The sequence below is a fragment of the Podarcis erhardii genome (assembly GCF_964252035.2).
Source record: "Podarcis erhardii genome assembly, chromosome: 2".
NCBI lineage: Eukaryota > Metazoa > Chordata > Lepidosauria > Squamata > Lacertidae > Podarcis > Podarcis erhardii.
The window spans coordinates 73,273,661-73,295,486 of record NC_138498.1 but is presented as its reverse complement, the minus strand read 5'-3'; the positions used below and the strand labels follow the sequence as shown (position 1 = coordinate 73,295,486).

The following is a 21,826-nucleotide window of genomic DNA, read 5'->3' as shown; positions in this document are numbered from 1 at the left end:
TGAGCGGTAATAGCCACAACATAATTTCCGTCCAGACAACCCCTCCTTCTCCCTGTTCATCTGCACCACCTTCACCCCTGGAGAAGCAGCTAAAGAAAACAGATCCCTCACTGCCAGTTTCTTGGGCTGAAGACGCAGCTGGGAAAGGGCAGGAAACTGTAGTCCCAGCATTTACTCTGTGTACGCCTCTGTGTTAGCAAGAACATCTGTGTCTAGCGTCTGCCATTCTCTTTTACAAGTAAAGAAGCACGTGCTTACGCATACACAAGCCTGTGTGTATCTGCTGCCACTAATTTACTTCAGATTTGAATCCTACTTTTCCCTTCACTAGCCCTGACATGCCTGTAAACCCAGTAACTGTGGGGATTTATCTACTGTAGAGATCACTTCCATGTTTAAAGATTGTGAGAGGAGAACTGCATTTTTGCATATACACATACCTCACTCATTCATATTCTCTCTCTCACTCACACACTCATCAGCTATCCATCCAACCAGATCGTTTCTCTGAAAAAAATGCAATCACGATGCTGATGCTGCCCCTCTACGCTTTATTTTAAGCAAAGGGTATTAAACATACAAATATACGTATTTGGCATTCTCTTCCCACAATCCTTTCTAGGGCATTGCCTTTGGTTCTGAGTTGTGCACTCACTCAAATGTTTGCTTCCCATTTGCAGTCCAACATCACGAGAGCCAATTGCAATAAGATGATCATGATGTTCACTGACGGAGGAGAAGATCGAGTGCAAGATGTGTTTGAGAAGTACAACTGGCCTAACAAGACCGTGAGTGTTTAAACTGGAGGGGGCCTAGTCTAATCTCAGTTGGAAGGGGGTTTCACAGAATTGTACTAATTCTGAATGCACAGCTTCTGGTGGATCGGGGGGGGGGGGGAGAGAGAGAGATAAACAAAGACTACCCCAAAGACCTCATTGATTGGGTGGGGATATAAAGGATTAGGCAGTCCTTAAGGTATCCTGGATCCAAGTTGTTAAAAGCCTTGTAAATTAAAACAAGAATCTTAAAATTGACCCAATAACATATGAGCAGCCAGTCCAAGCTTTTAATCACCAGTGTTATGAGCAGGCAGTAGTCTGTCCCTATCAACAGTCTAGTCAGAGCATTTTGCATCAGCTGGAGCTTTCAAACCAGGACCAATTGTAGCCCCAAATAGAACACACTACAATAATCAAGTCCTGGGTTACCAGTGAATGAATCTATTACTGTCCAGAAATGGCTGTAGTTGGCATAGCACCCATAGCTGAAAGACACTCCTGAACAAATGCTACCTGAACCTCAAGGGACAGAAACAGATCTAGGATTATTCCCAAACTATGGACTTGCTCTTTCAGAGGGAGTGAACCTCTGTCCAGAACAGGCAAATGGCCCATCTCTCGGACATGGGAAGCACCCACACACTGTGCCTTCCTTTTCCCAGGGTCCAAACACAGTTTATTTGCCCTCCTCCAGTTTGCCACTGTGCCCAGACAATGGTTCAGATCACATTTTGCCTCTTCTGACTCATGTCCATGTTATGGACAGAAAAAGCTGTGTGTCATCAGTGTACTGATGGCACTTTGCCCAAAACTCCTAATAACCACTCTCGAATGCTTCATGTAGATGTTGAACAGCACTGGTAACAGGATCATGCTCTGCAGAGCACCATGGCACAAGGATCATAGGACTGAGACAATCTTCCAATGCTATTGTCTGGACATGGTCCTGCAGCTGGAGTGGAACCACTGTGAAACAGTGCTCCCAATACCATCCTACAGAGCTGATCCCGGTGAATACCATTATCAATGGTCTCAAAAGATGTGGAACATAGAATCTTAGAATTGGAAGGGACCCAAGGATCACCTGGTCCAACCCCCAACAATGCAAGAATCTCAGCTAAAGCATCCATGACAGATGGCCATCCAACCTTTGCTTAAAAACCTCCAAGGAAGGAGAGTCCACCACCTTTCAAGGGAGCCTGTTCCACTGCTGAACCGCTCTTACTGTCATAGTCACATTCCCCCCCAGTCCTGCTCTTGATGCACGTCATCCAACAGGGTGATTGAATCCCAAAACCATGCCTGAGGCCAAACTGAAATGGCTTCAGATAAGCTGCATCCTTCAGGAACTTCTGCAGCTGCTCTGCCACCACTGTCCACCATCTTGCCCAAGAAGGGGGAGATTGTCACTGGGTGGTAGTTGGTATAAACCACAGGGTCCAAGATGGATTTATTTAGGAATTGATGTACTACTGCCTGTTTAAGGACAGCAGGCACCACTCCATTGCATGTTTACCACACCTTGCCAATCCATTGTCCCCAACTGGCTCTCAGCAGCCAGGATGAGCATGGGTAAAGAGAGCAAGAAGCAAGTCACATCATTGCAAAGGTTCTGTCTACATTATTGGGTCTCAAAAACTGAAGCAGATCCCATAAATTATGTACTGGACAACCCCAACAGTATTCGCAAGATCTACTGCATTGAAAGTGCTATGGAGCTGAGCAAATGTATCCTTGAAATGCCACGAAAACTAGTCTGACTACGACAACGGGATTATGACCACCATTTCATATCAAGATCCCCCTCTTACCATTACAAGAAAGACTAAGTCAAGTGTAATTGTCAAGGACTGGCTGGATAAAGAGGGGCAGTGGGAGGCTCCAGCCAAAGAGCCCCCTAGGGAAGCAGGAGGAGAAAGAATGCTCACAGCCAGAATTGTGGTGATGGGACTCTGAAGACACGTCAGAGGAAGAGGGAGGCTGGGAGGCAGAAGAAGCAACAGGCTTGAGGGAAAGAAAAGAGCTAGAGGCAGAAAGCCTTTCAAGGGCAGAACAGGGTGCAGACAGAGACGGGCTGAGACCTGAAAGAGAGGAGGAAGAGGAAGGGACAAAAGCTGCACCAGCTTCTCAGCAGCTGCCTGGTCACACTGTAGTAAGCTCCCCTCCCCCTTTGACTCCAAGGTCACACAGGGCTTTGCATGTAGCTGAACAGAAAGCTCAGAAAGCCCATGGGGGCACCCTCCCCACTGGAGTTTACACCAGTTTGAGAGACATCCAGAGGATGAGGTTTAGGAGGAGGCAGCAAGGGCCAAGAGCCAATCTTGGCAACATCACCACTGAGGAAAGCTGTGCCTCCATGCTCTCTGCTTGTATACTATTTTCTGGAATAAAAACCTGGGTTTACTTTGAGTCTCTGTGTCTCCGTTCTGACCTGCCAATGAGTCAGCCCTGAGAGTATGCCTCGCCCTGTGCGTTGGGGTGATAACTATCTGAATTAGTCCCATGGATGCCATGCAAACTCAAGCTAGCCCTGAGGCAGCCTCAGCATGATGTTGATGCCACCCAAAACAATAATGTCCAACGTGACCCTGGAGGCAACCTTGGTCAGGCAGGCCATTGGGCATCAGGGTGGGTGGTACACCAGCAATGTCCTGCAGTATGTGCAGTTTGACCTTGAGGCTCCACCATAGCATTTCTTCTGGCTACTCCCGGTTGCCTCAGTTCCAGCTTCTCTGTCAGGAGTTGCTCATTACAGGGGCAAGTAGCTTGGCAAGGCCAAGGATGCTGTTCATTTCAGAGTTTGCTTGCATTTGTTGTTCTACCCCCACCCCCACCCCCACGCCTAGCAATATACTATAAATATATCCCATTATTATCTTCAGTTATCAGGCAAGAGCTAATTTTCAGGCTTCTCTCTGGTCCCAAGCGTGTTTTTCTGAGCTATAGGCTGCAGACCTGAGTTTTGACCCACTTAACTGTTGTGCACAGAGAGACCTCATTCTCTATGTATCTACAGTAGTGGTAGCAGTAGTCAACAATGTGCCTTCCAGATAATAGTTGGACTACAGCTCCCATCATCCCTGTTGCTTGGTCATGAAGGCTGGGGCCAATGGCAGATGTAGACCCATAATGCCCATAGGCCGTTATTAGCTATCCCTGATCTGCAGCAAAGCTTGGAGGGAGATCACATGCCATTATTTTGTTTTGTCACTAGACAACACTAGGCTTTATTGTATCTGGATGGAGTCAGGAATTTTCTGTTTCTGTGTCTGTTCTCTTCTTGTTGAAGGGAGACAACTAAGGGAAACAGTTAAGTCTTCTAAGTCTTCCATCACAGTGTTGAACCTGTCTGCAGAGCAATGAGACCCTTCCCCACTGGAACCCCTGATTTCCAAATTCTCCCCTCACACACAATATGCACAGGCCTTAATCTAAATGTTTGTGTTTTTGAATATCACAGGACACAAGTTTAAGCAAGCAGGTTCATATAGGTAAAACCAGAATATAAAGTACTGCATAAGAAAATGAATGCAAAAATAGCACTCTGTCTTAGCTAAAATTCTGACAGGGCTGTTAAATGCATTACAGTTTTCCAGCATGTAATGTCATAATGTGTGAAGCAGCTCTTAGCTAGAGATGGAAAACGCTGTTGATTCCGATTAAGGTAACTTGTTAGTTATGAAGTAAATTACCATGCCATTGTAGATAAGTGTTGCTGGCTCTCAATCAGTCAGAGAGCAAAACAAGCCACTCACTCACAGCATCTGGCAAGCTAGATTCCCGAATGGTCTCACTCATGTTGCTGCCTACAAGGGACGGGGGGTGGGGGTGGAGTGGGATCCACTCGCCTTTATGGGAAAGAAATTCCCGATTTCAAGTTTCAGGTATAGAAGGGGTCGTTGTTGTTGTGTTGCCAATTCAAAAGCATTGTAAGTTTGATTTCTACCTGGGAGCAGGAAAGGGAAAGAGATTTTTCTGCTGTCTGTTAGGACAGAGCTACTTGTGAGTAGCTTCCCATACATATTCTATAGAAGTCTTTGTGGGGGATTTAATGGTGTGCTATTACAGACACTCCATCTGCACAAGTATAGCAGCTTGCCATATGGAACAACCTGTGCAATGTTCTGGGAGTCCCCCCAAGCCTATTTTGGGGGGGGTGCAGAAGGAAAGCCCCATTGTACAAGTGGAAGCCCTTGTGTCAGGCTTCTGCTGTCAGGGTTCGTTAGGTGAATTGGTCTTTCTCTGAAAGTTTAAGCTTTGCCTCTGACAGACCTTTGTTACCCAAAATGGCTGTATTGCAGCCAAAACATATACCAGACAGTACAATAGTGTGCACTGTGCCTCCCTTATTCTGTGCTTCTTCATTTGGCACGAATGTACCATATGGAGGCTTGAACTATGCCAGGGAAGGGGGCAGGTGGAGTCATACTGTGCCTCTTCTTCACCTGCTCAAACTGTTATTAGCTTTTCCAGATAGAATCTGTGCATGAGCCAATGAGGGGTGGAAGACAGCACCACCCCGCCCAGAACTTTGCATATGGAACCTTATAAATGAGTCAAGACACAGCACCAAATCGCTGAGGAACCAGCTGTGTGACCTGGATCAGCTCAGTCACGGGAACAAGGGGAAGTGGCTAACTCATGCTTTATTGCAGGATTCCGCCTCATTTGATGTGAGCTATTTAGACAGTTGATCTTCCTGCCTGTCTGCTCCCGCACTGAGCCACTGCCCCTTTAATGGGGCGTCTAACACGCTGGCACTGTTTTTATTACCTGCACCGACCTTGAAATGCCAAAAAAGGTGGACAGAACTTCCTTTGAAACTTTGCACAGGCTGCTGCTACAGGAAAAGGTGCATCTTTGTCAACACTCCTGAGTTTGGGAGATATTCCATCACATGGGTGTGTGTGTGTGTACACACACATACACACACACGCACACAAGCCTGCTGGGTGGAAGTACTCAAATGGCTTGGACTTATTTTCTCCCTCCCTCCCTATATACAGGAGGGAAAGGAAATGGGTATGATCTCTAACACCTGCTGTTTTTAAACCAGATGAGAGATCTCAATAGTGAGAAATGGGATACTGTACTGAAACATCATCTTCCTCGTTCACAGTAAAGATCAGTGAAATGCTACACCAAAGCAAAATCCAGTTTCTGTCTCATGAACGTCTTCCCTACTTTCACTAGTATTTCATAGCAATCCTGATGCTTTTCAGCCGCTGCACAGTTCCCTCAAAGCATCTACACCTTCTGATTCATGGGTTGCACACAGAAAATCACCTTTTCCATATTTTTATTCTATTTCCAAATTCATTGTACCTGCATGCAGGCAACAAAGGAAAGAAATTGAGGGAGTGGGTACTGCTTACAACAGTAGCCACTCTTACCAATAGTAGTGTGGGAGTCAAATTTATTCCCTCTTGACCCCATTTGATGGAGAGTCCGGTCCTCTAGCACTTGTGTGATAAGACCCTTCCCAGATAATCTGTAAATAATATACACAAGTTTTCCTGTGGGCCTGTTGATTTAGGGGATAGAGGTCTCTCCACCCACATAACGGGTTCAGGAATGGCAGTCCATTTAGCTTGCAACTCATCTCACAATTATAAATGTGTGCTTGGCTTGGACTCAGAAACCTCTGCTGACCCAAACTCTGCATAAGACTTAAGACTGGATACAACCATATGTATTTAAAACCTAACAGTTGGACCTAGATCCCAAACACATTTCGTTCAGGAATGTGGTTTTGTCAACTTGTTGCTTTTCAATCTGCTTACTTCATTTTGCTTGAAAACTGAGGTTTCTTCATTGTGCCATTGGGAAACGAGTAGCTCCTGGCTTTGACAACTAGACAGAATAGTTCTTTCTGTGACATGCATCTGTGCAGAGGTGTTGCTGAATAGCAGCACAATGATGTCCAGCATAATTTAAGCACTTTATGCTAGTGATGCAAATTGTTAAGTGATAAACCTGAACTGGTAAGTGATGAACAGCCATATTCCCTTGCACCAGGTACTTGATCCGAGGGAGGCCAACCCAGGTGGCCACTGGGTTGGTGGCAGCTGCTTGAAAATCCATGGGCAGTTGCCATGACACACAGGGTTCTGCTTCTGCCATACCACTGCAAGAAAGGGTTTAGAGTGGCACCTGCTTGCTTGTGCCAAAGGGTGGGCACATCACAGTATCAGGTACACACAGCTGATGTGAGCCAGCATGTGTTAGCATTTTTTCCACAACTGCCACCCATCCAGTGGTTGTAGGAACAGACCCCCTAGTTAAGTACATCAAGGGCTTAACATTGTTGATGGGTTTTATAGTGTTGTGAGCCACCTTGGTCCTTCTGGAGAATTTGTATTTATAAATAAATAATTTCCATTTTACTATTTAACACAGTGTAAGCGGGACGTGGGTGGGTTAAACCACAGAGCCTAGGGCTTGCCGATCGGAAGGTCGGTGAGCTCTCGTTGCTCAGTCCCTGCTCCTGCCCACTTAGCAGTTCGAAAGCACATCAAAGTGCAAGTAGATAAATAGGTACCGCTCTGGCGGGAAGGTAAACAGCGTTGCCGTGCGCTGCTCTGGTTCACTAGAAGTGGCGTAGTCATGCTGGCCACATGACCTGGAGGCTGTATGCCAGCTCCCTCGGCCAATAAAGCGAGATGAGCGCCTCAATCCCAGAGTCGGCCACGACTGGACCTAATGGTCAGGGGTCCCTTTACCTTTATCTTTAAGCTTTTGCTGTTTTGCTGGTTTTCTAGTTATCACTACAATAGGAGCAATGATCAAGAACTGTGCTTCCAAGCAGCAGGCTATAAATTACAGAGTACATGAAGCCACCCAGCTGCAGAGCAGGTACTGCACCGTTCAAGCATTTATCTTAGCACAGGGAAACTGGAAGGCATGGTAGCTGCTTGAACATTCCTTTTTTGTGTTTGCTTCCTCAGCTAGTTGGGTGCAGCCAGCTGCCACCATGTGCAAGATCAAACTTTTTGCCACACCTTAGAAAATGTATTTTTTTAAAAAGTATATTTGCTGCAGGAGATGCATGGCCAGAGGGAGGGAGGTGCCATGCAGTTACTATGCAGCCAGTGGTCATACAGATAAGTCCCTAGTAAGTACTTACCTGTAGAATCTCTATCTGCCATTTTCCTTTACAGGTACTTGCATTTCAGATGCAAAATGTGTGCATTTATGGGCTGGGGTGTTGGCAAACCCTCCACGGTTATTGAAGGATGCTACTAATTTTATTTTCTTTATTAAAAAGAAATCACTCTTTTTTCCCTTTTCACAGGTGCGAGTGTTCACCTTTTCTGTTGGACAGCATAACTATGACGTCACTCCTCTGCAGTGGATGGCGTGTGCTAACAAAGGTAGGGAGAGTGGCTTAAGTACAGAATTACCTCTTGTTAGCCTGTCAAGCAGAATGTGAGAGGGGAGAAACTATCCTCTGCTGTCAGAAGAGTGGAGGGGAAAGTTAGCTTTCTGTTTTCCAGAGTAGACCAGTGTAAGCAACTCACTCCACTGAGCCAGTGATGCTCAGCTATTATTCATAGTTTAATTGGTTTAGTTTTACATAATCAGCATGATTAGTGTGATATGTGCATGAAGACAGCGAAGGCCAAGCAACATTTCTTATTCAAGAAATCTCTGATGTGAACAATCTTGAGTCAGCCCACCCGGCATCCAGAATCAAGAAACGGACTGGCACATGTTCTAAGTATAGTTTTTAAAGGAATGTTTCATGTGGAACATGGTACTGATAACTGATGTTTCCATACCCTGTATCTTGTATAAATTGAGCCTAATAGCTCCACATTCCAAGGCCCTTGTCTGAACTTACTTGTTCCACTTCACCTGCAGTCACCTGTAGTTATGCATAGCCATTTGCTTCAGAAAGTGGATGGAAATCCACGTTCAGATTCACATCCAGGTGAAATAATGCAGTGTTGATAGACAACATCTCCGTCCACCATTCCTGATCCTAAAGTGAGGCCAACATCTCTCTCCAAGGGAGCATCACCTTGTCCAGATTCAGACAACCATTTTTATAGCCCCTATTTGATTAACTTTATACTTACTTCAGCTGGATCTCCTGGTCTCTAAGCCATCAGATTAATCTACTGAATAGTCTTCAGCTATTACATCAGACCTTGTTTCAGTCACCTCTCCTAATTGTACAAAAACTATTCAGGCACCCAGTGCCTGAGAACACATCTTCCCAACATAGGTAGCAAGGGTTGTGAATTAACTCACTTTCATTCATACCTTCTTAGATCTATAACCTGCCCTGTCCCATCATTCAGGACAACTTCCATGCATTAATGAGACTTCCATCCTCACTGTCTGTTCTCCCTTTTCTCTCCTTCCAGAACACTTAACAGGGTTTTTTCCTGATAACAGGGTTTTTTCCTGATAAAGCTGAATTTTAGGGGAACATTATAATGAAACTCTGGGGTATATTTTTGGTGAAAATGTACTTATGTGCACAATCATCTTGTGTTTTCTAGTTCAAAAGAATCACTTCGTTGTCTAAGTACTATTTTGATGGAGTCCCCACCCCCACCCCCAATCCACTCTAACATTAGTTTGTGAAAATAGATCATAGATGCTCTTGTCTTCAATCGCCATCCAGATACGCCTACGGAGAGCTTCTCTCCACTGGGCTAACTCCTTCCATGGCTACCAAGAGCTCAGCCAAGACAACCAGCTGCTGTCTGTCTGCTCACCTAAGGAAACCTTGAGGCCAATATCTCAGCAGCAAAGTATATAAACAGTTTGGGCAAAGCACTTTGCTCTTTGGCAAAGAAAGGAAGCCTACTAGAAACAGGGAGGACGTTTCCGTAACAGCAAGCATTCTGTCACAGTATGTACTGCTTGGCTGAATATTCTGCACAGCTGCAGCACAGAGAAAACAAGAGCCTTCCCAGCACGCTGCCACTAATTATAGCTGCAGATAAATATAATATTTTTGTTTGTTTATATATTTTAGCATTTACAGGCCATATTTCTACTGAGAGGTGGCACCCAAAACAGTGTATGAAAGAGAGGTGGGGGAACCTCTGGCCCATGGGCTGGAGGTAGTCTTATGGGGACTTCCCCATCCAACTCCCTGCGTCCCCTCGTTGCCTCATGCACTTGTTTGCATTAGCCCTACCTAAGACTGGGATGTGGCCTCTAGAAGGGTAGCTACACGGGTGGCGCTGTGGGTTAAACCACAGAGCCTAGGACTTGCCGATCAGAAGGTCGGTGGTTCGAATCCCCGCGACAGGGTGAGCGCCCGTTGCTCGGTCCCTGCTGCTGCCCACCTAGCAGTTCGAAAGCACGTCAAAGTGCAAGGAGATAAATAGGTACTGCTCCGGCGGGAAGGTAAACGGCGTTTCTGTGTGCTGCTCTGGTTCGCCAGAAGCGGCTTAGTTATGCTGGCCACATGACCCGGAAGCTGTACGCTGGCTCCCTTGGCCAGTAAAGTGAGATGAGCGCCGCTACCCCAGAGTCGGCCACGACTGGACCTAATGGTCAGGGGTCCCTTTACCTTTACCTTTTAAGACTGGGATGTGGCCTCTAGAAGGGTAGCTACAAGGGAATGCCTCCCTCAGGCTACAAAGGATTCCTCCCCTTGAAATCATTCATCGTCATCATCAAGAAACCAGACACGCAATAAGAATCAGGGAGCATCGCTTTATAAAATACCATATTTTTTGCTCTATAAGATTCACTTTTTCCCTCCTAAAAAGTAAGGGGACATGTGTGTGCGTCTTATGGAGCGAATGCAGGCTGCACAGCTATCCCAGAAGCCAGAACAGCAAGAGGGATCGCTGCTTTCACTGCGCAGCAATCCCTCTTGCTGTTCTGGCTTCTGGGATTCAGAATATTTTTTTTCTTGTTTTCCTCCTCCAAAAACTAGGTGCGTCTTGTGGGCTGGTGCAACTTATAGAGCGAAAAATACGGTAATTCATAATCGGGGGGGGGGGGGACAGCAGCTGTTAAAAACATCCAGGTAATCCTATGGGGAACACACCAAGTTTTCCCTTGTCAATGAAATGTAAACAGGGTAAGGGTCAAATAACGACCAAGCGTTCCATTGTGTAGGTGCCACCACTCCATAGCTCCATTTCCTCACAGCTCTCATGCCTGAAAAGGAAGGGGGAATAGCAAGATGCGGATCTGGGTTGGAGGGGAAATGGCACAAGTCCCATGGGCTAGAGGCTGGTTCATCATCATGCATGAAGCATCTAGTGTTCTGCAGTTTACCTCTTGCATTTAAATTTGTACAGGACAATCATTTGCCATTTATACTTTTCCCTCAGGGAGAAAAATGGGATAAAGCAGTGTGCGTCCAAAACATTTTTTGGCTACCTTTCTAAACAAATTCAAAAATCCACAGTAGGGCAACGCCTTTATTAGGCAAACCAAAATGTCACAAAGTAGCATGCAAGCTTTTTGAGTTCTGCAGAACTCTTCGTCAAGCTAGATGGTGAACAAAGCAATGGAGGGAGGAGAGGAGCAAAAAAGTGTGCAGGGTTTGAGGTTGGAGCCATGCAGTCTGCATCAGGCCACAATTATAAAGCACAAAACTGAAAAGATATAGTGTTGTTTAAACTTTTTAAAATTACAAAATTCAGAGATAAGCAACATCTTAAAATATAAAACAGCCAGCAAAAACAAATGATCAAAACCCCAATGAAGCAACAGTAAATCAAAAGATCAGCAGCATATTGAATAAAATAAGACCACGCCAGTTAAAGGCCATTTGGATCAGTAGTAATTTATTATACTGGATCTCTTTCTGCTTCTTTAAAAGTATGCAAGGTCGTATGTTACACAGATGAAAGGTTCTGTGTAACTTAAAAGTTTGCATGTTGTTATGCTAACAGATTAGGATATCACTTTCCATATTTTGTCTCTTATTCTGCAAGACCAGTATGGCAGCATCTGCCTATGCTTTACAAAGGCCTCCCTCTTGTTCCCTGCTGTCCACCCCTCCCATTCCCTGCCGTCTGAAGTTCCCTTTGTTCATCACATTCAGTCCCCTTTAATCTCCTTCACCTTCCTCTGTATCTGAAGCCTCCTGTCTCTGCCTCTCATTTATCCAAGATTGCCTCATCTGCCCTTTTGTTCAGCAGCTCTGGCTTTCCTTTCACACCTCCTGTATCTGTCAGCAGATGGTGGAGGCCTGTGAACCTTTGGGCTTGCAGTAATCCATCTTCCCATTGTCCTGTCCCATGAGAATACCTTTGGTCATTCATGCTCAAATTCCTATTTCTCTTCTTCTCTCCTTCGGTTCCTGGCCTTTTCAGCCTCACCTGGGTTGTGGTGACTTTCTATCAGCTGTACATGTAGTAGCTAATTCTCATTGGGGTTCGAATTATTTATTTATTTATTTATTTATTTATTTATTTTATTTACAGCACAGTCCACAACAACTCATACTTACAAACAAACCCACCACCATTGACAATTTAATTATCAAAATTAATCTCCTATCCCCTTACACAAAAAAATAAAAATAAAAATAAAAGACTTCCTTTATCCTGTAAATGGCCTCCTTATTTACTTCTTGTATACTGTTTCTTTTATATGTGATTATTACAATTTTTCCTAATTATGACTTTAAAAACCGCAAAGTCTCCTATAGAAAAACAAGTCCAGGTGTATATTTTGGGGCACTGTTTGGTAAAGTATTCTCTGCATTTTCCCCATTCTTTTTGGAATTCCTGGCTAGGTTGTCCCCTAATTGTCTCTGTTAATCTGGCCAGTTCAGTATAATCTATTAATTTATCCTGCCATTCCTTTTTTGTTGGCACAAATTCTTTCTTCCAATTTCTGGCAATTAAGGTCCTCGCCGAGACTGTGGCATACAGAAATATTTTCCAATCCTCTTTTGCTATACCTGTGTCTGTTATTCCTAATAGGAAAGCTTCTGTATTTTTCACAAAGTTATATTTAAACATTTTTTTTAAGTTCATCATATACTATATCCCAGATTTATTACAATGCTTTTTCAGGATGCCTTTGTGTGTATGTATCAGGGCATCTTACTTAGCAGCCTTTATTGCACGTCTTTGTATGCATGGAAGTGCTTTGGTTTCCTCTGCATCCCAGCACAGGAGCTTGCCAAGAGAGGCATCCCAGAGCTTTGATGCATGCACTCATATCAGGCAGACATGTGGCTGTTGCTATTTTCTGACCACTTCCTTGCACATTTCCCCCACTCCCACATCATCACATCAAGTGAAATAATGTCAGCAGCAATTGTCATAATCTGTTTTCAGCATTTCGTTGATCAGGCTTGAGGAGCTCTTCACCAGAGGCACAACTGTTTCCTGCCTCAACTGCTTAACTTGATTAATTAATTTGTACTAAGACAGAGCTTGCTAGGGTTTAGCCCCAGAAACTGTTGTCAGTGTCATGGCTCAACTCCAGGGCATTTGAAGAAATAATAAAGAATAAGGGGCCTTTGATGATGAATGCTTGTGCCAAAATAGATTTCTTAGTCTTTAAGGTGCTACAGGACTTTGTCACACAGCAGCACAGAATTTATCTCCCTTGTGCTTGTGAGGGCTGCCTTATCACCGAGTAAACAAACACTTCTGCACCCAACTAGCGTTAATCGGGAGGCCCTTGTAATCTGTTTTAATTGTTTTTAATATTGCCTAATGATGTAAGCCACACTGGGGCATCATGGTGAAGGCCAGCAAGAAATCTAGCAAATAATAATCAGAGTGATTTCCTAGAAGACACCATTGCCAACACCTTCATCTTAGAAACCAAGCTCTGTGGTTAACCCTGTCAGGGTTAAAGGAGCCCAGAGGTCATCAACCTTTTTGGACCAGTGGCCACATATTGAATTTTTAGAGAGTGCTGTAGGCACCAGTTACAAAAGGCCTGCCATGCAGGCATGGCAAAATAAAAAAGTAAAGTAACAACCCCCTCAAGCAACCTTATACTTACAGTATGAAGTCAGCTATGTTCTGCTGGCCCTGACTGTGGCAATCACACAGTATTGGCCACATTCAAACCCAGTTATGTTGTTGATATCTAATAACAACAGGGAGCATTCCTCAGTACCAGGAAAATATAGTTGGGGGCACCTGCCCAGAGGCGCCAGTGAAAGCCTTTGTGGGCACCAAGATGCCTTTGGGTGCTGGGTTGATGACCTCTGAACTAGACGTCACATACGCATATCATAAAACACCAGTGGGTTTTGTGTGGATTTTTTAAAACAAAAAGCAGCCCCAGGCATCTATTTGGATTGAAGGAGTTGGGGCAGGAGCTGCTTAACACTTAACTCTGCCAGCCACATTTCTGCTCCAAATTGCTCCTCAGCCACATTCCACCCCACATTTCCTTGGAAATGCTACTTGTCTTCTCAAGATTTTGGTCTTCCAAGGCTGATTTCCATTTTTTACAGCCACAAATTATTCATTGCATTTAATTGCATGTAGCATCTACTTTACCAATGGTAAAGGTAAAGGACCCCCGACAGTTAAGTCCAGTCACAAATGACTCTGCGGCACTCATCTCGCTTTACTGGCCGAGGGAGCCGACATTTGTCCACAGGCAGTTTTTCCGGGTCATGTGGCCAGCATGACTAAGCCGCTTCTGGTGAAACCAGAGCAGCGCACAGAAAAAAGTTTACCTTCCCGCCAGAGTGGTACCTATTTATCTACTTGCACTTTGACATGCTTTCGAACTGCTAGGTTGGCAGGAGCTGGGACTGAGCAATGGGAGCTCACCCCGTTGTGGGGATTCCAACCGCCAACCTTCCAATCGGCAAGCCCTAGGCTCAGTGGTTTAGACCACAGCAAAGGAATAGATTTGGGCAGCCATTTATGTTGTCAAGCTCCTATTGTTGGCTTTGGTTTCCTTTCGTTATTTTCCTCCCTGACAACTATATGACTATCCCAACTGTGGCTTTCACTTGCCTCCCTGTATTTTCTCGGTGACCTTTTGGAAACCTATTTAGTGCCCTCCCTTATGGATGAAGGCTCTGTTCTCCCCTTCTCTCTCCCTGTGCCCTTTGTTCTGAGTGGCATGAGGAGGAGGAGCTGAGCCTTTGCTTCTTGAGAGCTTTGTCATCTCCTGCTGCTAGTGCCCCCAGGCCTCTGGTTCTGACATCAAAGGCATTTTGAGAGCAATAGTGACATCACATGCAGGAAGGAGCTCCACTGAAAACAGCAGGCGCTCCTGAACCAGAAAGAAATGAGTTTAGGCAGATAAAGCAAGAGGGATCTCCAACTGTTTGTTACTGGCTACCACTTTAAGTTTATTTACCAACAAGAATAAAAGGGGCATATAATTTAAGAATATGAGGACAAGGGAGTCCACTCTCATTGTATTCCAGCAATTGAATAGGACGCAAGAAGAAGCTCTAGGTCTAGGAGGAAAATTTGTATTGAGGGGAAATGTTTGCTGTTTGTTAAAGCACCATAATATGAATCTGGCCTTCTTGATTGCCCCTAGTAGTAACTTTTTCAACCTTTACAACTATGGCCTAGTTCATATTATGTAATGCTTCAGTTACATTACCGAACAGGAGTAAGTTCCAGGAGCAGCTTTCTATGTGAGCAGTAAATATTGAGACTTTGGGAAGTTTTGCAATATCGTTTAATTTACATTTATACACACTGGGCATGGTAGATTAGCATACCCCAAAAAAAATTTAGGGAGAAACCTTTGGGGCACCCCACACCATCCCACTGACACTGTTGCTCACTGGCTTGCCCCCTCCCTGCCGTTGATCCCTTGTAGGTTCCATGCCTTTACCCAGAGTTTTGTTTCCTTGGAATGAAGGATGGTGGAGCCTGTTGTGTCCCTACAATATATGCTTTATTTAAACAGCATTGACACCCCAGAAGGGTCTTGCTTCTCACATAGCCACAGCTATGGGAATCAAACAGGAATCCGGCATAGCTCTGTCTCTCTCATATGCCCAACCTGCCGCTTCTCACTTCTAGCTCTCACACATAACTCCCAACTGTGGCATTTGTCTTTCCCGGCACCTCTAAGGTGGGTGCCATTGCCATTATAAGAGAACAATGGTGAGTTCCAGCACCTCTTTTTCTAGAAAAATAACACTGCTAACTATCATTTTTCATATGGCACAGAGCCACTTCCTTTGTTCCTTTAATGGCCCAAACTTAGAGGGCCTGGCTATTCCAGGAATTAAATCTATGCTGGATCCAGAAATTAGAAGGGGGCTCAGGTATACAATCTACCTCCCACAAACTCATAGCAATAATGTATTGCAGTGGTACCTCGTACCTTGTAAGTGGTACCTTACAAACGCTTCAATTTACAAACGCTTCAGGTCACAAACTCTGATAACCTGGAAGAGTTACCTCGAGTTGAGAACTTTGCCCCAGGATGAGATTGGAAATTGTGTGCTGGTGGCGCAGCGGTAGCAAGAGGCCCCATTAGCGAAAGCACGCCTCTAGTTAAGAACAGTTTCAGGTTAAGAACGGACCTCCGGAAGAAATTAAGTTCGTAACTAGAGGTACCACTGTAGATCCAAGAAAAGTACTAGCCTTTACTTGCATGCAGTGCTGCTTGAATTTTTGTATTACTATTTCCCCATATAACCACTTAACAGCTGGGGTAGACAGCCTTAGAGCAGCATTTTTGTAGATCGAGTAGTACATTGGGGGCTGGGATGATAGATAGTCCTGTGCTGCTTATAGCCAAATGCACATCTCAAGGATGTACTAACATATTTAAGCATTATTGTTCTTCCACTCTTCAGCCAAAAAAGTCTTCAGAGTGAATTATGGGTCAGTCTTTTTAAAAACCAAGGCAATCCCAGCCCTCAGGTTTACATTATGAAAGTAGAAAATACTGTATAAAACAACTTTTATTGGAAAAGTTCTGCTTAACAGCAACTATTTCCAAGAACATTAAACTTGAAAAGCAACAGAAAGCAGACAAACTTTAACAAGAAACTAATGACCTTCTATATGAATAAATAAAACAAAATAAATGCAATTACACATTCAAGTTTTGTGCACTGCCTTTGTGTACAAAGAGGGAAAATCATAGTTCTCCAAGCTCATCATGTCAGTAAATATTTTATACAATTAAGTTTCTCAAGGATTATTAAAACACGTGAACAGAAAATGTGTGAGAGAAATTGCCATTGTATCTTATTCATTCTTCCATCATTTGGCACTTGTTTGCTGTCAGTACCTCTGTTTCCCTGTCTACAGAAAATAAAGGCACAGTGTCCTTCATTTATTGTAGATGAATTTACCATAAATGAGGGAAGTTGTAGAGAAATAGATAAAGATGTCATATACAGAGTTCATAGGGGGGCTGCTAAACAGATATGGTAACTAAATAGGCAGATGCTGCAGAGTCATGGGCAGCACTGTGGACAGCTAGGTTCACAGATGCTATAGATGGGCCAATAGTTGCACTGGGTAGAGTAGTCCACTAATGTGCTTGATGGACAGATGCCATAGACCAGTAGATAGAGCAACAGACATTTGCTGTAAAAGCCTCGGATGCTAAATGGACTGTAGTTATTATTATTATTATTGCTTCTGCTCTCAAGTTGGCCTCGTGCTCTTTCCATCATGTGGCATTCCCCTTGGAAAGACGTGGAAGATTTTAGCTACAACCATCCCAGGCAGCAGCTGCAGAGCAAGTAATGCAGGTTCAGCGCCCGCTATTTGATGTGCATTTTGTTTGTGTTTGCAAGAGACATCAGGCTGCTGGCCAGTTCTTCCGTGAGATCAGTTAACTCAGGGAGAAACAAGCTGGAGGTGTTTTCCCCCTGCCTTAAAGGAAAATCTCCCTCTGCTGGGTAACTGTCCTTAGACGCTTTTTGAAAGCTACAATGAAATGCAAGCTACATTTCTTTCTGCCGCTGTTGTGAACCTTTTACTGGCTTCAGAAATGCTGGAGTGACATTACTGAGGTTGCAACAACAAACCTAAAAGCAGGAATTGGACTTCTTCATCTCAGTGTTTGCTTGACCTGTACGTTCATGGTGGGTGGCAAGCAGGCATTAGCTACGGGGTTGGGGACTGTAAAACAATTTGAACTATTGCAGGAGTAGCTGAAGCTGCTGTTTTCCAAGGGCTGATTGCTTGTTGTTCACTCAGTATTTATAGGCTCTTCTGTAACAAAAAGTTATCAGGTCAGGGTGTACTCTGGTTTCACTTCAGATCGTAAAAAGCTATCAGGGCAACTTATGGAATAAAAACAAACATGTTAAAAACAACAAGTTAAGGAGTATGATAATAAAATGTACAGAAAGGTCAATCCTCCGGGTACCATGAGTCCAAGCTAGGAAGGGCCTTGAAGTGAAAAAGCAGCACTTTGAATTGGGCTCAGAAATGGAATGGGAACCAGTTAAGATGACAATGGCCTATTTGTAATGCTCGGGCCCTAACTGTTCCCCTACGAAAAATTTCACCTCACGTCACTATTCTGGGGACATTGTTGCGGGGGCCTGGTTGCCTTATCAAGCATATATATATTTTCCCTCAAGGGGAAGGATTCCCTGGAAGGGAGCTACATTGTAAGGTAGTGTCCTTTCCCAAAGGCATTGTGAGATGAAATGGCTCTGGGTATCACTATAAGTAGCACCAATTACAGTGGTACCTCGGTTTTCGAACGTAATCCACTCTGGAAGACTGTTCAAGTTCTGAAACGTTCAAAACCTGAAAACTCAATAGGCGACAGCTAGGCCTCAGGATCTTGCACTCAGTGGAAGTCGTGTGGCATGTTCGACTTCTGAGGCGTGTTCGAAAACCAAAGCATCTACTTCCGGGTTTACGGCATTTGAAACCCGAAATGTTCATCAACGTAGATGTTAAAAAACCAAGGTACCATTGTATTTCCTACAACGGGAAAATCTGTTTTAAAAAGGGAACTGGGTGAAAGATAAAACTCTTGAACCAAAATCCCTTAAGCGTGACTGTAAAGCCCTCTTTAGCCATAGATGTGGTGGAATCTTCTGAAAATCCCGGTGTCTAATTTATCTACACAGAATTTTTCCCCCTTAATTCCAGTACCTCACCTTCATCTCATCAGCCAACTTTTTTTTCTCTGGTTCTGCTAAGACCACGAACAATTCCTCCATATTATATGCATATATACTTCAGGTTTCCTAAAATAACCAGCACATAAACAGATACATATTATGATGCAAATAATGATATAAAAATCATATGTATCATAATCATACAGTTGGAAGGGACTACATGGGTCCTCTGATCCAACCACTTGCAATGCAGGAATCTTTTTACCCAATGTGGGGCTCAAACCCACGACCTTGGGATAAAGAGTCTCATGCTCTTACTGACTGTGTATCTTGCTGTGGGTAAAATTATGCTGCAGAAAAATAGTATAGCATGAAGCCTGACCCTTTTATATATATTATGCATTTATATATATTAATACACACTTCTTACATATAATTTTGCATAAATGCAGTTGGTTTAAAAAAACAACAACCCTGACAATGCATGAACAACTGAGACATAGGCAGGATCTCAATACAAGAGGTGTTCTGATGTGAACAAAGCTTGATCAGTTTGGAACCAATGAATTACAGTATGAGTATAGATTTGTTTAAAATGGGCTCCTCTCCCATCCCTGCCTGTGTGCCAAGTATGTTTCCAGTCCCCTGTGACCTTTGTTCCTCCAACACTGGGACCCCCCAGACACCTGAGTGCCTTAAGGCACCTGAGTGCCTTAACCCATTCTCCCTCGCTGCCCCAATGCCTGGAAATCCTGCACAGAACACCTCATGGTTCCATCTTATTTTCCTCAAACCCCTCCTCAGATCCCAAAGGGATCTTTATCTCAAGCTGAAGTGGAACCCAAGTGAGCATAATTGAATTTGCCCCCCACTCCTCCTTTGCTTATCTCAAATCCCATTTCTCTCTTTTGTTTGTTATCTGAACCTCTCCCCTCCACACCACTGCTGAAAGTTAGATTTTGAGTTCCTCACGGCAGAAATCTATTTTTCTCGCTTTTGGGTATGAATGGTGTCATATATATTCAATTCTTCACTTTCCACTTATTCGTGAAGGATAGGTATTCCATCTCCACACCTTTTTCTGGCCCTTTAATATACACAATACATATCTCTTAGATCCAGTTGTAACAGCATGCAATGTGGCTTCTACCAGCAAGCTCTGAGATCTGAAACAGGAGGCTGATTTGGCCACAATCTAATCCATACTTTAGACTAATTAAAAGCAATGAGATTATGCACGACTTGCTTGATTGTGGGGCCTGCAGCTTGTGTGCTGAAATTGATGGGATACACAAGAGGGTTTGTTGATGAATTAAGAGGTGCCATGCTAAAATGCACTTCTAAAGTTCTTTGTGTCATGCCTTTCTTGTCTCTTTTTTTTAAAGGATATTATTTTGAAATTCCCTCCATTGGGGCCATCCGAATCAACACACAGGTAAGGAAACGAAACACAATTTGTCCAAACATATAATTTAAAGTACCTTTACTGGCATCTAACCTGACCTTTTGCCTAGCATAGGGCAAAGAATGTAATCAAGATTATTATTTCTGATTAGGTTGGGATGTATATTGTATGCCCATTTTTTCAAGACTGCATTCGCTATAGAGCCTATAATGGCCAATTATACCAGACTCAACTCCCGTCTTGCTAAACATCTGCTCTATCTGTTAGGGAAAACCCAGTCTCTACTCCTTGGGTATTCTGAAGGAATTACAGAACATGAGGGGGATAAGAGCGGATGAGAGAAAATTGCGTGCCTTTTCAAATCTGGCTCTTGAGAAAAAGCGAAAAATGTTGCTTACAGCCTCGTACCTTTTTCATGTCCCTCTTGAAACGGCTCAACATTCCACTTAATGCAGTTCTGAGTTCAGCATCCAACAAAAACTCAAGTGCCGACATTGCACCCTCACATGTCCCTAGGAGCCGCCGCCAAGGGAGAGTGTCGGCCTAGTTATCAGTGTGCATTCTGCCAAATATGTGACTGGCTTTATTCTATCAAACCGGGGGGGTGGGAGAGGATATTGCCTTATAAAAATAAAGAGATGCATTTCAGCCAGTCAGAAAACATTGGTCCATGTAGCAGCTGCCTCGAGGTCTTCGGGAGACGTCTTTCCTAGCTCTGCTACCAGGAATCTTTTAACTGGAGAGGCTGCAGAAGACTGAACCTGGAATTTTGTCCATTTACACCATCTGTGCTCTCCAACTGAACTGGAGCCTCTTCCAGTGCACTGCCCATGCTTCCAGATTAGCCTAATATCACCAAGTTAATAAAAGGACAAACAGCTGAACATAAATTCAAGTACAGTGGTACCTCAGGTTACATATGCTTCAGGTTACATACGCTTCAGGTTACAGACTCCACTAACCCAGAAACAGTGCTTCAGGTTAAGAACTTTGCTTCAGGATGAGAACAGAAACCGTGCTCCAGCAGCACAGCGGCAGAAGGCCCCATTAGCTAAAGTGGTGCTTCAGGTTAAGAACAGTTTCAGGTTAAGAATGGACCTCCAGAACGAATTAAGTACTTAACCCGAGGTACCACTTTATTCACTACTAACCCACACTGGGTCCTCCGGGCTCACAAAGCCTTAGTTACTTACCTCACACTGCTCTGTGTTGGCACAACCCCCTGTTATTTCGGTCTTAGAAACACAGCATCCTCACACAAAGCTCTGCTAATATCATAACTTGTAAGGCCCCCTGCTATCGCAGCACAGCCTCATCCATGGAGAAAACTCTCGCATCCTTGTTATATGGACTTGTATTTATGTGGCTAATTATTAAAACTTCGTGCTTGAATCAGCATGCAGAGGAGCAAGCCAAACTGCCCGATCTATCAAGCTATTAGAGTCGACATGCGGCCTGTGAGAGAGGGAGCTTGGGATGAGTTATTAGTGCCCTGGAAATGGGGTGACGAGGCAAAGCTAATAGCTTTCCATTCAAATGATGCCTAAATCTTCAGGCCAAAAGCCAAGGGGAAAATGGGGAGTAGGGTGGGGTGGAGAGAGGCAGAGACAGGAAGCGGGGGAAGATTGAGAAAAGGGAAATGCTATTCCTTTT

The 21,826-nt window shown here is 44.1% G+C and overlaps 2 protein-coding genes across 5 annotated transcripts in view; one reads left to right on the top strand and one right to left on the bottom strand.

The window, feature by feature from the left end:
• The window catches only part of CACNA2D2 (calcium voltage-gated channel auxiliary subunit alpha2delta 2), a 541,532-nt gene that overhangs the window by 451,179 nt on the left and 68,527 nt on the right, over window positions 1-21,826 (top strand). For all 4 annotated transcript variants that reach the window (XM_081850471.1, XM_081850470.1, XM_081850469.1 and 1 more), the window contains 3 exons: window positions 681-788; window positions 8,074-8,152; window positions 20,154-20,203. In XM_081850471.1, the coding sequence (XP_081706597.1) occupies window positions 681-788; window positions 8,074-8,152; window positions 20,154-20,203 (237 nt within the window). The remainder of the gene's footprint in view (window positions 1-680; window positions 789-8,073; window positions 8,153-20,153; window positions 20,204-21,826) is intronic.
• The window catches only part of LOC309335457 (uncharacterized protein), a gene marked incomplete at its 5' end in the record, with an annotated part of 88,716 nt that continues 83,596 nt past the window's right edge, over window positions 16,707-21,826 (bottom strand). Inside the window, 2 exons of the transcript XR_014153513.1 lie at window positions 16,707-17,899; window positions 18,805-18,894. The remainder of the gene's footprint in view (window positions 17,900-18,804; window positions 18,895-21,826) is intronic.